Raw genomic sequence first — 18,165 nt, forward strand, 5'->3', positions numbered from 1 at the left:
AACAACACCACTGTCAACCCTGCAAAGAACAGGCGGTATGTTTTTCTTAATCATCTGCAACGTAATTCCCTCACCGCAGAAAAAAAAATTAAAAGTGTTTTAGATAACACGGTTCAGCAGTCGCTCGTGCATTAAAAATAACCTCTCTCTCTCTCTCTCTCTCTCTCTCTCTCTCTCTCTCTCTCTCTCTCTCTCTACACGATGATGATTATGACAATTGGATTTAAATATTCAATATTTTTCTTCCTCTCGCTAAAAGCAACTGCAGAATAAAAATTAATATCATATGAACTCGGTGAGAGAGAGAGGTTGCAGTCCATTAAACCGACTGGTCTTAGCTGTGTACTGACCGATTGATTGACTGGATCATGTATGCTGACGGTGCTTAGCAAAAGTTATCATCATCAACGCCGTCTTGACCAATAACAGTTAACAACAGTTCCGTAGCATTGTTATTAACGTGAAAAGTCTTCAGATAAGCAAGAGGAGAATGAAAGACAATGTAGCATATTTTCATCAATCACTGAATCCTAATTACTTGAAATATGCAAGAATACATGTATATTTTTTGAAGTGAGAAAGTTGAACCGCATACTTGAAAACAATAGAAAAAAATTACATCAGTCTATTATAATACAGAAAAACTGTGCTGCAATCGTCATTAAAAATAAATATATTTGGAAAAGGCTGGATAAAGAGTATATTATCCATTATGCGTTATAAAGCATCTGAAAAGCAATTTTTCAACAAAATAAAGTACAGAGAGAGAGAGAGGCGGGGGGGGGGATCAGTTTCAAGAACCATTAACAGCTTTTTCTCTTCTCGTAACTGTGTCCGCCGAATTTACTCATATTATGTGTGTGTGTGTATGAGAGAGAGAGAGAGAGAGAGAGAGAGAGAGAGAGAGAGAGAGAGAGAGAGAGAGAGAGAGAGAGAGAGAGATTTCTAAAACATGCACCATCTGCCAAAGCACAGAGCCAAAGAAACTAAAGAAGCAAGAAAAAAGTTTCGTCCACCGTTGGGAAACCTCGCTGACATGTTGGTTTTCTGAAGACTTGTAACCAACTCTATCTCCTTAATACTAACTTTCCATATCCGTACTTTCGTTCGGATCTTTAATAGAATAAGTTGCAAAGGGAGAAAGTTCATTGTCCATTTATTAGATTATTGCCTTGAGAGACTGAACGTCCTGTTCCTAAGGACGCATCCACACACAAAACAGGCAAATACAGCCTACTATTATCCCTATTAAATTTCCTTTCCCTTGTACGATTACACATGATTACCTTCCGGGTTTCGAAAATTCTGTAAGAGGAAGAACATCGATTGTTGACTTATTTCGTCCGCTTGTCGACATTACTTATTCAGATTGAGGCTTTCTTGTGGGAAGGCTCAAGTCTATTCAAGAAGACTTCTATTAAAATATCTCCTCAACTTTCTTACGCCTGCGCCTAACTTTCCAGCTAAAAAAAAAAAAAAACCTTCAAAAATTGTTTTTAATCTTCAGATGTAATTTTCTGTTCTTAGTGCTTAAAGAAAAATGAAAAAAAAAAAACTTCAATTACGAGTCAATGTTCACGAACGGCTCGTATCGTTTAGTGGAGGAAAAGAAAGTTTTCTCCGAGTTGGTCCCATGTGCTCGGCGATATATGATATACGTCTCTGAAAGTATCGTTCGCAGCCGCGCGAAGAAACACAACTGGATGAATCTACAAGTTATCTCACGACATCAAAGTCATACACCACTAATTTCTTGATAATACTTTTATAAACGTCCTAAGGAATCCAGGGTGTGGTAGACTAAGCAAGCAGGGAAAATTAAAACCGTTTGGCAAGAAGAAACGCGGAGTTGGAGGGGGGAAAATGAAACTAAAACGATGTCCAACGGGAAATAAATAGGCTCACGAGCACCGCTAACCCACTACCAGACTCCTAGACTCGCTCACTCACTCTACAACGCTCTTTCATTTCCCAGAAAGGAGAGAGCGTACACAGCTTTTTCTTCGCCGTTTTTATGAATAGACGCAAGGACGCTACAATGCTTATAAACTGCAGTGGTGCTAAGTACCAACGCCAATTTACGTATTCAGAAACATCGTAACTTCTTCCCAGTAAAACATTCTGGAAACACAAAGACAAGAACATCTCTGCAAATCCTTACAACAGCAAATATTGGAAAGCGGCAATAAAACCCATACTGCCAAATGGACAACTTTTTGGCAAGACAGATCTTGTCACAAGCAAGAGCAAGAAAATGCACTTTACTAGACTGAAAACACCGCTATGTGCACTAACAAAGAAAGCAGACAAAGGGACCTCTGCGTGATGGATGAGTTGCATATCAGTGCATCGAGTAACATATCCGGAGAGAAATGTGATGCTTGATAAAGAAAATGCCATACCTCAGTGACAAACAGATACATAGACCGAGCGCTGCATAAAATATCAAATCTGATGTGGGCAATGTCTTTACACCCAAATAACGCCGCAACGGATAAGAAACAGAACTTCTATCTACAAAAAATAAAGTTTAGTTCGTACCTAGCAACATGGGACTACATAAACAAATGAAAGAGAGAGAGAGAGAGAGAGAGAGAGAGAGAGAGAGAGAGAGAGAGAGAGAGAGAGAGAGAGAGAGAGTAACGTGCGGCCAACATTTAAGAAAGTATTCTTTATCAAAACTACTGACGCGAATACTTCTTCTCTGGCTGCTACTTCATTTGAAAGCTCAAGTTTGTTTTACCGAAATTCAACAAAATATTAACTGCTGTATTTACAATAAAAGAGAAAGCCAAACCTTAGTTTTACAGGAGGTGTAAGATCGATACAGCTTCAAAAGATTTAAGTATTTCAGAGAACAAACGAACCATATAAGAACCTTTTTGAACTCGAAAGGAGACCTCAGAGCAACTGTTGCCTTCCCACCGAAGTCTTTCGTCAAACTCTAGACCTATATCAGATTTACTGCATAACAACCCTTAAGGATACGTATGACTGGCACTTATTCATCATCTGGAGGAATGGAGTATAGTTTCCTTCTATAGTAAGGACAAATTTCCTCTTTGATCTAGGGCAGTAAATATATTATATAGCATTACACTGAGCCATCTCATGTAAAATCGCTACAGTATCTGAAACCGAGCAAGTCTTAAGCGGGTAACAGGACAAAAAAAATACCCAGTCAAGGGAGAAGAATGATAGGATTCCGGTTCAAATTAAAAGAAAGCAGAACTTTACAGAAATGCCCATTTGGAAAATGTCGAACTGACCTTGAAGAGATCGACAAAAAAAAAAAAAAAAAAAACCGCTTCAGGAAGCAACGGCTTACAAAGGTCACCCACATCATACATCTTCAGGGCCTCCTTAATCGATACGATTTAATGAAAAAAGTGACTTACAAGAAAATCTCTCTCTCTCTCTCTCTCTCTCTCTCTCTCTCTCTCTCTCTCTCTCTCTCTCTTACCCTGCGTACCTAAACACTTACCAACTGTTCTAATTACACCAGTATTAAATGGATCTTATTTGGCTAAAATAGTATTATTACTTAACTTTCAAGTTATCTGTCTCTCTCTCTCTCTCTCCTACCTTGGGTACCTAAATACTTACCAACTGCTCTAATTACACCAGTATTAAATGGATCTTATTTGGCTAAATTAGCATTATTACTTATACAAGTACTTTCAAGTTCTCTCTCTCTCTCTCTCTCTCTCTCTCTCTCTCTCTCTCTCTCTCTCTCTCTCTCTCTCTCTCTATTACCTTGGGTACCTCGATACGTGTCAACTGCTCTACTCACTTCAACATTAAACGGCTCATACAAGTACTTGACTAAATTAGTATAATACTGGTGCTTTCAAATTTGTCATCATTAGAATAAAAAAATTGCCCATTAATTCATCAAAAACCATGGGGGCTAATGTATATGATATACTTGCATTTACATAACCACATACAACAAATAATGTTCACTTGATCATTCTAATGGTATTCCGCTACGCAATTAAATCGTTTGTTGACATATTTTCATTTTCCGTAACATTTGGCCCTTTGACGACCCGAATTCATTATATTGAGAAAATATACCCCAGACTCTTGAGTCGTTCCAGCCACGAAAATTTCGAATAAGCACAACTGAATTCCTAATAAGCTGCGATTAGCATGGAAGGTACGTACTGCCTTTAATCTGTGCATAAAAGTCTGCGGTGAAAAGTACACGCCCACTTTTATGCCAGTGGGAATATAATCTCAGTTTCTAGTAACCTTACTCCGAGGGAGCTGGGTTGCTTTCGATAAGACTCATGTCTGAAATAAGTTCACCTCCGAGAAGGGACTGCCTTGTATAATCTAAGTATTTATGATGGGATCTGTGTATAGGATTTTCCCATGCATCAGACAGCTCGTCGAAACTGGCCTTGATTCCACATTCTTCTCTATCTATCTATATCTATCTGTCTGTCCATATATAATCGTTTTGCTTGTTGAAATGGACCTTGATTCTACAGTCTTTATCTATCTGTCTCTCCATCATCTATCTATTTATGTTCGTTTTGTTTGTCGAAAGGGACCTTAATTCCCTAGTCTTCATCTATTTATCTTTCCATCTACTATATATGTTCGTTTTGTTTGTCGAAAGGGACTTTGATTCCACATTTTCTCTATCTATCTATCTATGCTGAAACTTATCAGCAGTCTTCTTAAAATTTAGTTTTCTACTGAACTGAAATTTTATTTTTAAGCATGAAAAAAGTTAATGAAAACTGCATTTGTACTCCCGGGCCACCCATCAGGTAGGGATTGTACAACCAATTTTGGAAACACACTGATCTACAAGCCATGACACCCTTCAACTCTTGTCTTACCTTGATATATTAGGACAAGTTGTCCTTTCGTGGCCCTTTTTTTCATGAATCCTTGAACTAAAGTCTCGTCTGTTGCTAAGTAAACTGCAGTTACACTTTTTTATTTAATTTTTTGTGTGTGGGGGCGGACGGTTGCAATTCCCGTTAAATGATGTCAGAGTGCTCTGAAAGGTGCATCCACAATACTGTAAAACACGTCTCAACACACTTAGGTAACGTATCACTAGACCATATCTTAAAACATACATAGGCAATTTATCATTAGACCATGTCTTAAACACAAGTAGGTAACTTATCAGTACACCATGTCTTATACACACTTAGGTAGCTTATCATTTGACTATGTAATTAAACACAGGTAGGTAACTTATCAGTTGAGCATGTCTTTAACACATGTAGGTAACTTATCAGCAGACCATGTCTTTAACGCAAGTAGGTAACTTATCAATAGAAAATGTCTTTAACACATGTAGGTAACTTATCAATAGAGTTACCAACGTGTATTTATGACATTTTTCATTCTAGTACGACACATCTTTAGTTGTACGGTTTGGTAAACGTAAAAAATCTCCGAGTACGCTCATTTAAAATTAATTCTAAAAAAGGAGGTTACCTTTCTACTGGAATATGGAGTTTTCAACCGGTGACACACCCCTTTATCATTTGACAGGAGAACCATCTCAATCAAATGAGTTAGTCACATGACGAACACGGTTTTAGATGGATTTATTCTTGTGACTAAAAGTATACGAATAATTTCAACCGGAGAACACAAACAGTTATAGATTAACAAATGAGATTCACTGCCATAATTCTGAAACGGCGTCTATAAGTTTTTACATCCCCTTGCGTATAGAAAAACCTTCCATCTTAGTACTGGTGTTGGGCTAATCGAATTTTTATCTAACACAAAAAATTATTATTATTATTATTATTATTATTATTATTATTATTATTATTATTATTATTATTATTATAAGCACCTAATCATATGGACCAAGCCTACAGGGCCTACTGACTTGAAATTCAAGCTTCCAAAGCATACAGTGTTCATATGAAAGAAGTTACAGGAGCTAATATGAAATACAGAAAGAAGAGATCAGTTATTAAAAAGGAAAAATGGATAAATTAGTTAATTAACAGATAAAAATATAAATAAATTATTGGAGTACAAGGTGAATTGTTTTACGCTAGTAATGCCTTGCATCTTCGTTTGGACGTTTGAAGTTCTAATTCCACAACGCTCTCAGGGAGACTATTTATTAGTATTTATGTAAAACAATTAAAAAAATGCGCCGAAGTTTCTTCGGCCCAATCGAGTTTTCTGTACAGCCGCTACTGGGTATAATCAGGGCCGCCGAAAATAGATCTATCTTTCGGTGGTCTCGGTATAATGCTGTATAAGCCGCGGCCCACGAAACTTTAACTACGGCCCGGTGGTGGCTTGGCCTATATCGTTGCCAGAAGCGCGATTATGGCTAATTTTAACCTTAAATAAAAAAAAAAAGAAAACTACTAAGGCTAGGGGGTTGCAATTTGGTATGTTTGGTGACTGGAGGATGGATGATCAACATACCAATTTGCAGCCCTCTAGCCTCAGTAGTTTTTAAGACCTGAGGGAGGACAGAAAAAGTGGGGGCAGGAAAAAGTGCGGACGGACAGACAAAGCCGGCACAATAGTTTTCTTTTCAGAAAACTAAAAGCACAATAGCAATTAGCATAATATTAACGTGATCTATATTTATAGCAGATTGCTGATAGACCCACAAGCAATAGCTATTTGCAATTATCGTCGTTTTCTGCAGTCGTTTAATGAAGCGAGCATTCTATTTTTTTTTTTTTTTTTTTTTTTTTGAGGTTTATAATTCGGTAACTGTTTGAGAACAATCGCGCGTTTCACAACTAAGTGACGTATTAAAAACGCGCTGAAAATACAGGTTAGTTTTATTACATTTTATACAATTTCGTTTTTTGGCCTGGAAAATCGAAGTAGGATTCGTGGAGAGAAAAGAGTTGAATTAAAAAACACAAGAGATAAATTTATAAATCTGTTCGGTATCCTTGAAAGATAATATGTAATAACGGTATATGAACCTCTCCTGTTCTTTCTCACATTACATAAATACGTTTCCCCTTCCTGCAAGCGTCCAAAGGGCGTGATCTAAGCACTCACCATAAATGTAGGCCTAATCAACAGATGTCAAGAAAAAGTGAATGATTAGTAGATTAGGCCTACTAGGTAGGTAGCCTATTAATATTGATAAGTTATTGGGTAGGTAGCCTAATACTATTAATAGATTACTAAGTTCTTTCAACTGTAAGTAGTACGAACTAGAGACATAACTGAGCAAACAAGAAAGAAAGCTTTAGACTAAATAAAGGCATGAGTGACTCAGTTGTTTATTATTGAGTCTACCTCCCGGTATTAACCCGGTACGTATCCACCCTTGTTCGTATGTTACTAAAAGTTCGCATCGACTGTCACAGAGGCGTTAGATATCGTACTGGCGTCAAGTTGTCTAATCCGGAATTTTCCAGTATTCGAGAGCAAAATAAATATTGAATATAATCAATTTAAAATTCTGTCGAGGGCTCATACTGTACTCCTCAGCAGCTGGCAATCCTCGAGTCTCTTTGTATAAAACAGGTAGTTTCGAAGTTAAACAATCAAAATGCCTCCACCCCTCTTTTCTTTGCATAAGGTTACCCCGGAATTTGACAAAGGTGGATACATACCGGGTTTAATACCCTATATCCCTTATAATCGAAGCTACCAATCATTTTAGATACAGCAAATCAACGGATGACACAAGCTTCACTAATACCAAGAACTTTCCTTTTTCTCGAGAAAAACCAATTTAGCCCAAAAATCGGAGAGTTACACATCCCCCACAAGTAAGTTCCAATCCTCCCAATCACTCTCAGTTTCGTCCACGGAGAGAATGACCCACATTCTTTCTTGCACGCCAGTCACGGAACAAGAAGGGTGCGCCCTCTGCGTGTTCTCTCTCTCTCTCTCTCTCTCTCTCTCTCTCTCTCTCTCTCTCTCTCTCTCTCTCTCTCTCTCTCGCTGCCTGCCTTCGTCAGGTCCGCTGTTTTTCTTCTTTGTTAAATTCTCCATTTTTGGCTTGGTTCCGACTGACAACGGTGAATTGGTCTCATTATGATGAACATCATAAAATGTATAGGTCTAGCCGTTAAGTGTTCTCTTGTCAGAAAAGGCTTATGTTTATTTACGAGTAAAATTTATCCGTAGTAGCGTGACTTTTGATTTCTGCCACCTGTCCATTTCTTTTGGTTGAAGTACTAGTAGCAGTTCTACTACTATTAGAAGTAGTAGTAGTAGTAGTGGTATAGGACCATTCAAACAAGGCTACCGTAACTGATATTCAAGATAGGTGATATCAATGCAATATCATAGCGGGCCGGTTAGCCTCGGTAATATGAATCTCTTATCTTAATCCATAACTATATTTATCAAAATCGCTAAAAATGACAGAGAACGAAATAAACGATCCAAGTTAATTCAATTAATGGCATACGGTCAGGTATGGTAATATCAACATGGTGTTAAAATATAGTTCGCTTAAATGTAACCGATGCGTGATGCTACGTTGTCGTGAGAAAGCAATAATTAGGCAATGAAATCTCGACTTCCATTACTTAAAGTAAACCGGAAGTATCTGGTGGTTAGTCGGCTGTTACAAGTCGCTAACAAGGTGGAAAAGGCGAGAGGCTAACAACCTCATTCTATAAAGACTTGCTGTGAACTGGAATGTTAACTCTCCCCACCCATGGAGCTAATCCCCTGAGGAGAAAGGGCGTATAGGTGACTGTATGTATGTCAGTCTGAGTGTACGCGCGCAAACGCATTTTGGAGCATATTCATTTGTATGTGCGTACGCGCGTATGTTTACCCAATTACCAAAGCAACGTTCATGGTGATATCTGTATAATGATATTTTGACAATACATAATTCTGCTTTCTCCCTATTTCAGAGCAACTTTCCACCCACATTAAACCAAATCCGGAATAACGGATATTTTGGCGCTTGCTCCTGAATGCCGAATGCCACGGCTGAAATAAAATTAATATCCGGATACTGTTTAAACGATTAGATTCATTCTCATGAACCCGACAGCCTAGACCTAGCTGCTTAAGCTCAAGCATAGATCATAAAAAAGCAGTATGGATTCTAAAACATAACTGTACACAGATGACAATTTACAGTTAAATGTCTACTTAAGAACATCATCTGGCATTTTGCGAACCAGATACCAGCTGCAGCAAAAAGGAAGCAAAAACTGACTCTTTTTCAAGTCTTGAAAGAGGAGTCTGCGGACGTTTAAACCAAATCCGGAATAGCGGATATTTTAGAGCTCTGAATGAGAAGCGCAAGCTTAAATAAGATTTAAATTCCGGATATAGTTTAAACAATGATATTGATTTTCATGAAAGCATAGGCCTACTGGCCACCACTACTAGTCTCCTGAAACAGCCTAGACCTAGATGCTCAGGATCAAGCATAGATAATAAAAAAAAAAGCAAGGATTCTAAAACATAACTGTTACAAAAGTCAATTTACAGTTTAACTAAGAGCATCATCTGGCATTTTGCGAACCAGACACCAAGCCACTGCAAAAAGGAAGCAAAAACTGACTCCTAGTCCTAACAAGGAGTCTGCGGACGTCTAAACTGTGACAGTAAATGGTTTATTCATCACCGTCCGGGTATGCCGCACGAGACAAGTACTCGCGTGAAAGTACCGGTGAATGTCTAGTCAAGACTGATAGAATATGCCACAAGATTTTGGTGAATGATTACGACTGCCTGGAAATATTAACTTCTTCGTAAAACTCCCTGCGGATGTTGTGCAATAAGAACCTCAAAAGTTCAAGCGAAGATGCAATGCATTACTGCCCTAAAACAATTCACATTGTATTTTTATAATTTACTTATATTTTTATCTACCTGTCTATTAATTTATTAATTTATCTTTTTTTCTCTTCTGTAATAACTGACCTCTTCTTTCTGTATTTCCTAAAACCTTCAGTAACTCCTTTCAAAAGAACACCATGTTCTTTGGAAAGCTTGAATTTCAAGTCAGTGCCCCTGTGGGTTTGTTCCATATGAATAGTAGCTGCTCTTCTGAATAATAATAATAATAATAATAATAATAATAATAATAATAATAATAATAATAACTGAAGTCAGGTAGCAGGTAACCCGCCATTTTCAAATTGCGAGCCCAAAAATTAAACATATTAAACCTTATGTTTATCTATCTCTCTGTAGGCCTATACATACATTATTTCATTATATCATTATCTAGTTCACCTAGCTAGTTCTACTTGATATATTAGATTTATCTTAGCAAAAATAATATAAATATATACTAAACTTCTCGAAAGCAGAAATCTTCAAGTATGTTTTACCCCTGAGTGAAATTTTCCCTCCATTACGAGCAACAACAGATGACACGCTGATTTAAAATGGAACAAATCTTATTCTCAGAAACATACTTTTAAGTTGAATCAAGTTACAGACATCCGAGAGAGAGAGAGAGAGAGAGAGAGAGAGAGAGAGAGAGAGAGAGAGAGAGAGAGAGAGAGAGAGAGAGAGAGAGAGAGAGAGAGAGAGGCTTCTTGTTCAATTCCGTGAGAGCTCTTATCAGGTAATGGTTTTAGTATCAAATACGAACGGAAATTACCCAAAATCAGATGCCGGATGTGAACCATAAAGAGAGAGAGAGAGAGAGAGAGAGAGAGAGAGAGAGAGAGAGAGAGAGATCCATCCGCTTCCACAGGCTCTTATTTTCAAGAGAAGAATAGAGACAAAAACAGAACGAGAGAGAGAGAACGTTTTCTCCGTGCATGCGCCCGACTGTACTCGAGCACATCTGGCGCCAAGCACGAGAGTTGACAACGTTTCTCTTCCTTTTCTCTTTTTTTATTGTTTATGTTGTTTCTCCTTTGTCTTCTTCTTATCTTGATGTATAAAATGACTTTTAATAATACGCTGGAAAATATTATTTTACTGATTATTAACCGAGTATTTAAGAGAGGATATTCGCAAAGCAAAAGATTTCTTCCTAAAAAGATTTCAAACTTTCCATAATAATATTCATAATATTTTGGTTTTCCTTTCATTAAAGACCTCATGAAATTGTTGACAAATGTCCATCACCAAAGCTACCTATCTCTCTCTCTCTCTCTCTCTCTCTCTCTCTCTCTCTCACACACACACACACACACACAATGGCTATTTCCTTTCCAAGAATGTCAATATGAACAGATACCTAAAATGAGAGTTTATTTTCAACCAGTTACACAAGGTGTATAAATCTCTCTCTCTCTCTCTCTCTCTCTCTCTCTCTCTCTCTCTCTCTCTCTCTCTCTCTCTCTCATTAAATTTTTCCTTCCAAGACTATCTAAATGAACAGACTCCTAGAACGGTTTTTCGTTTTCAACCAGTTACAAAAGGAAAAAATCCTTTCATTGTATTCAAACCAAGACAATGAGAACTAGATACGAGTTTACGAAAGTTGGAATAAAGAAAAAAAAGACAGTTTATCGAATGTATGAAGTACACACGTCATGTTGATGAAAGGTTGCCTTCACAACAAAAAGAAAACTTGAAAGATCTGCTAGTCATCAACCAAGGCAACATGTTTACGTATAATGCCAAGTCAAGGCTCTTGTAATGAAGACCCGTTCGAGAGAGAGAGAGAGAGAGAGAGAGAGAGAGAGAGAGAGAGAGAGAGAGAGAGAGAGATTTATCCTCTTTGTGTGACTGGTTGAAAATCCAAATAAACTCTTATTTTAGGTATCTGTTCATTTTGACATTCTTGGAAGGAAAATAGCCACTGAGAGAGAGAGAGAGAGAGAGAGAGAAGAGAGAGAGATTCTTAAGAGTAAATCTGGAAGAGAAGAGTAACGGTAAATCTGGAAACGAAACAAAAGGAAAGCGATAGCACCGTAACTTCATCTACGGTGTAAACGGTTTTAGATGCCTGTCACGGTCTTGAGTTCAACGTAAAGCCATACCGTTTATGCATATTTAATCATATACCGAAAAATATTTAGCTATACGTTCACCCCCTATGTCTACATACTAGTTCTCAGAACACTTGTTATGGCCAAAAACCGTTAAAATCACACACATTGTTGAATTAATTTTATTTTCATCTACATCACAGGTACCCCAACATCAGATGGCCTGAGATGAAGAAACTTCATATATTAAAATGGAACTAATCCGTCATTTTTTAACCTTGAATTGGACAGGATAAGCCTGAGATTTAAATTGGTTTACACGGTGGAATCTGATGATGGTGTGCAATTAGAACCTCAAAAAGTTAGGTATACCTTAGTTTTACCAGACCACTGAGCTGATTAACAGATCAAACCCTGAAAAGGCTATTATTGAAGGATTAGACTTATTTTACGTGGCCAAGAACCAATTGGTTACTTAGCAACGGGACCTACAGCTTATTGTGGAATCCGAACCACATTATAGCGAGAAATAAATTTCTATCATCTAAAGTTCAAGCGAAGGTGCAATGCATTGCTACCATAAAACAATCCACCTTGCACTTATGTATTTCTCTTCTTTCTGCATTTCTTATCATCTTCTGTAATGTCTTTCAAATGAAAACCATATTCTTTGGAAGCTTGAATTTTAAGTCAATGGCAACTGTGGGCTTGTTCCATGTGAATAGGGTTAATAATAATAATAATAATAATAATAATAATAATAATAATAATAATAATAATAATAATAATAATAATCCTTTTCAACCATGTTTGCTTAACCGCTTCACAACGGTACGTAAGCGTTGTTATACATGTAAGCTTGTCGTACAGAACTGGTATAATACAAAAGCATTGGATAATATGAGAGCCTTGAACCCGTAATTTGTAAATCTATAAAGGTAATGACACTATACAGCAATACAACTGAATGTATCACCATAAATTAAAGGAAGCCATGCCCGTGAAACCAAAAAGCCAGAAAATGATTGAGTATAATTGGCCATTACCGAAGCACCGAAACAGATAAAGGCAATTGAATACTTTCAGTGACAGTTTATGGCCCTATACCTTCCATTTCTCAGGCATTCACAAGGCCTCCCGCAGCCTCTCTGAATCCATTAAAAAAAAACTCTTGGCAAATACAATAATAAACCCATTTCACTTGGCATACGATTTCGATTGTAATGCCTGAGAAGGGCGGTATCAGCGCTCTTACACGGTGCTGCAATTATTCTGAAAAGTGGAAGAAGAAGAAGAAGAAGAAGAAGAAGAAGAAGACGAAGAAGAAGAGGACGACGAATAGGCCAAGGCTGCAGACATATCGGACACAAGCGACGCAGAAAGCTTTCTGGACATTTGCAGATGCAGCCGTCGGCGCTGGCAGAAATCTAGTCACCATGCAAGGTGGTCTTGCTGCAGTCTAAGGAACTTTGAAGTTCGTCGGCAATCTAAGAAGCTTTATGCAGACACACACACACACATATATATCTATATATATATATATATATATATATATATATATATATATATATATATATATATATATACGCGTTTGTGTGTTTATAAATTTTATTAACCGTACTTTACTATCATTCTCTTATTTTTTCTTCACAAATGAGTACATTTTATGTGAAAGCCAGCCTAACGAAATAATGTTTTTTTTTATTATTCCATACGAATATGTTATCGTGAACGATAATGCCAATAGTACCATTCGGGTACATTTCAAATATACGGCCGAACCATTTGGAAAAAAGTCGAAAAAAAAACAACAACGGTCCACAGCACTGCCCAGCGGAACGCCACACTGGGAGTTCCAGCACTGAAGTTCCGAACTCTGCATAAGAGAGCCGTATGACCAACACAGTGAAAGGCTCTAGAAGCAAGCAGAACAAATCTGGACTTTCATTCCCCACTGTCAAGGTTGGAATGGGTGTGACTAGTTAGGTCTAAAAGGGCACCACAGTTAACTGTTTATCCGTCATAAGCAAACTGGCTGACAAGAGGCAACTCCAAGCAAGTGTTTAGCTTGAAGGAACTTACGTTACTGACTGACTAAAGGTCAGCGTTTCAGCTGCCCTTTGAAACAAGCTCAGCGGCACAGTTTTTACTCGCTACGAGCCGTATTTTTCCCAAAAATAATGATAACATTAATAGAGTTACATTACCCACGGACATCTAAAACAAATGACCTGCTTTTGGGAGTCAGAATTGGTTTTAACTCCTTATATGAAACAATTATGAAATCCTTATGTTCATTCGAAAGAAGTAACAGAAGTTAAAGGGAAATACAGAAAGAGGAGATCAGCTATTAGAAAAACAAATTAACAAATTCATAACTAAATAGATAAAAATGTAATTAACTTAATCAAATACAAGAAGAATTGTATTAGGGTAGTAACGCATTGCATCTTCGCTTGAACTTCTGAAGTTCCAGTTGCGCGACATCCTCAGGGAGGCTGTTCCACAGTCCAACGGCGTAAGGAATAAAGGACCTCTGGAACTGAGAAGTTCGACAGTGAGGCACATTTACTACTTATTGGAGCTGCTACAAGCAAATAATTCAAGCAACTTGAGCCAAAGTCAATGAAAATATAACGCATACAATAAATATAAAAATAACCTGTTTAAAAGCGAAATTTCACACACAAAAAAAACTGCAGGAACACGATCCTGGAAATGAAATAAAATTATTAGAACGATCAACAATTTCTAAAAATTTTATTTCACCCACGCGACATGACAACAAAAAATTTAGAACAGGAACTTATGAAGTCAGTCAGGTAAAAACACACACAGACACACACACACACACGTCAGTTTTCAAAAAAGTGGTGGTTCCAGCCAAGGCTGACCACTCTCAGTGGAAAGAAACTTTTCATGATAATTATTCTCTTATGAAACTTTCAGGCCTTAGACATCTTGTGTGTGTGTGTGTGTGTGTGTGTGTGTGTGTGTGTGTGTGTGTGTGTGTGTGTGTGTGTGACTCTCGTAAAAGAGATTAAAAACGGTTTCATTTCCACGATATGTAGTTGAAAGTGAATTCATTTTTATTTTGGTATTTTTATTCATGAGGAATTCATGCTTCAGTGTAGAACGAGGAAGCTGGAGTTGAGAAATAAGCACACATACATATATGTATATGTATATGTATATATATAAAACATATATATAGTATATATATATATATATATATATATATATATATATATATATATATATATATATATATATATATATATATATAAATAAAAAACTGGCCATTGTTCAACAGCGGTGAAAGTAATAATCGAATGTTGCCGTCCAACTGCAGTTGCAACTCACGGCGTCGCCCAGGCCACTTTTCTTCTTCCCTCGCTGTTCTCAGAGAGACAATCAAATCCTTTTAATTAAATACTTTACCAATTTCGATCAAGTCTTAACTTGAGATATTGAACATTAAAGTTGAGCAAGTAAGTCATTTTCAGGCCACAGCTTATATATTGTGACGTGTCCATCTGGGCGAAGGGGAATATATGAAAGAAAGTGATTTTAAATGAGTAAAAATCTGCTGACAGTTACAGTGGTTATCGCCAGTAATACAGTTTGTCTTACAGAAGGTTTTACAAAACCCTCCAGTGAAAGCTCTCCAAAGATCCCAGTCCTTTTATCAGAGGTCTACTCTACAGGTTTAATTTACAACTTGTTCTTTGACAACGCCGTGTTTATACGTATCCTAGAATTGTGAGTCTTCGTGTATGCTAGACCTTCGAATTACTGCCGGCTACGAACTACGAATTACTTTGTTTTACTTCCAGGGTGTAACTCTTTCGTTACATAATTCTGTCACCTTGATCTGAAAGTGCTTAAGTACTGAAAAAGGGTCCTAACTGAGGTCTTTCATCACTGGTGCAAGCATGTATACTATATCGAGATGTATCTCAGTAAATCATGAGTTGGATCTGAAATCGTCGTATATATATATATATATATATATATATATATATATATATATATATATATATATATATATATATATATATATATATATATATATATATATATATATGACACTGAAGACTGACTAATAACTGACAAAAAGTGTATATAAATATACATATATATATATATATATATATATATATATATATATATATATATATATATATATAATATATATATATATATATATATATATATATATATATATATATATATATATATATATATATATATATATATATTATTTATATATATATATATATATTATAACGCAAAGTGAATAACTTAGAAACATTATTTTAGTTTATTGAATGAAAACAATCAGTCTGAAATTGTCACAAGAAAATAAAAATCTCACTAAAAATGGCTCAAAGGAAGGATTTCACCATATCACTGCACCACTTATGGTAAAACAACCGACCCCTAATTTAGAGCTTTTGTAATCTTGCGTTTAGACAAAAAAATCGATTGATGTTAAATCAATCTGCTCTTTGTCGATCTGGAATATTCGCAAATGTGTGTTTGCACAGCTGTCAGTTAACAGTTGAAGATCGTACATTTCACAAATCCAGGCCCAGTGTTTAGCCAAATAATATATATGTATATATATGTATGTATATACATATATATATATATATATATATATATATCAATATAATATATAGCCTATATACAAAATATATACATATATTTTTCAGTCAGTATTCAGTGCTTTTTTATTCAAAGGAGCCTTACGCAAATACGTTTATCCGTCTGTCTCTCTGAATCATCATCATCATGATCATGGTGCCAAGACAATAAAAAAAATCATGTGAAAGAGCAGGAGGAACATTCGAAGGCAGAGTGGCACCTTCTCCACACACACACACACACACTTACACACACTGGTGGCCACCACCTGTCTCATTTTCTCTGTCCCACATTTAAACGACAAACCCCGTCGTCCGAAGAACAGTGCTCTACTTTGGCACTGTCTCACTTTCAACACTCGAACTCTTTCCTTTCTCTTAGAAAAAAAGGGCTTTTCTTCAACAGCTTCACTTCGAAGTATGGTGGCACTCTATGGTGGCACTTACTGACTCAGCAAGCGAAAGGGAGACTAGCTCCACTCGAAAAATTGACAAAAATGTTTAAAACATTAAACTTTTGTTACTGATCATTCCATTCAAGTCTCTGGAGAAACATTTGAACTTTTGCAGCTAGCTAAGCAAAGCTTAACGTTGTCAGAACTCGGGAGAGGCATGTCAGTTATTTTTCAAGAGTGACACCCGAAGCACACAATCTGCCCAAAAGCGCAGTTTTTCTTCCAGCCTTTAAGCGCGGCTTCTTAACTGGACAGTCAGGAGGAGATTGTAAACACACCCACGATGCATAATACGAATCCAGAACTTTGTTTGTCTTTCTCTCTCTCTCTCTAATTCACTGGCACTCATAAACACACCAACGAGATTCTCCACACACAAGTTTCGTAAAACTCGTCAAAATTGACTTACCATTTTAGCTGCGGGTGGATAGATAGAGTATCAAGAAGAAGAAGACCTCGGGGCTTATAAAATATCAAACTCAAACAAGTGTTAAAAAATTCGTCTTTCTCTTTTCTCTCCTTCGTCAGGCAGGTACTCGGCAGGACTTCCTAGCTCGTGACCCACTCTCACCACCTCCCAGAAACACTGTAACTCTCGCTCGCTCTGTCAGCCCCAGTCACTCCAAAACCAACCGACCCTCTCTCTCTCTCTCTCTCTCTCCTCTCTGCCACGACTCCCAACTCCCCCCACCCTTCCTCGCCCCCTCCCCCGTATACCTCAACCCCCTCCCAACCCAAAATGAACGTGCTCCTCCCTCTGGGAAGGTCCCACGGTCCCCTGCCACCGCCTCCTCCACCAACACCTCTCTCTTCTCTCGGTCTTTATTTCCATTCACTTCTTCTTCTTCTTCTTCTTCTTCTCCTTCTCCCACTTTGCATCTGTAAGCTAATTGCCTTTTCCTCCACGATGCACATATACCGTATTAACACGGAGACTGGAGACAGAATCAGCATTTACGAAAAACAAACAATTTCTTTCAAATCGTTTCTCTGAAAATGCCAAACAATAATAATAATAATAATAATAATAATAATAATAATAATAATAATAATAATAATAATAATAATAATAATAATTCTGAAAAACCAAATAATATATCATCATCATATTGATGTCGAAACAAAAATGTGCAGCAAATCAAAAGCAGTATGATATCCCCCTACCCCCACCCTGCTGGAGGGTGAGTTTTTTCTTCCCCTTCCCCTCCC

General features: G+C 37.1%; 1 protein-coding gene across 2 annotated transcripts in view; it reads right to left on the minus strand.

The window, feature by feature from the left end:
* The window catches only part of Cht7 (chitinase 7), a 234,581-nt gene that overhangs the window by 141,699 nt on the left and 74,717 nt on the right, over positions 1-18,165 (minus strand). The window contains exon 1 of one of the 2 annotated variants that reach the window (XM_067104045.1): positions 17,366-17,601. The exons of the other annotated variant lie outside the window; for it this stretch is intronic. Coding sequence (XP_066960146.1) covers positions 17,366-17,368 — 3 coding nt within the window. The 5' untranslated portion in view covers positions 17,369-17,601. Of the gene's footprint in view, positions 1-17,365; positions 17,602-18,165 lie in introns of those variants that run through there. 2 annotated transcript variants of the gene reach the window in all.

Source organism: Macrobrachium rosenbergii, chromosome 5, assembly GCF_040412425.1.
Source record: "Macrobrachium rosenbergii isolate ZJJX-2024 chromosome 5, ASM4041242v1, whole genome shotgun sequence".
NCBI lineage: Eukaryota > Metazoa > Arthropoda > Malacostraca > Decapoda > Palaemonidae > Macrobrachium > Macrobrachium rosenbergii.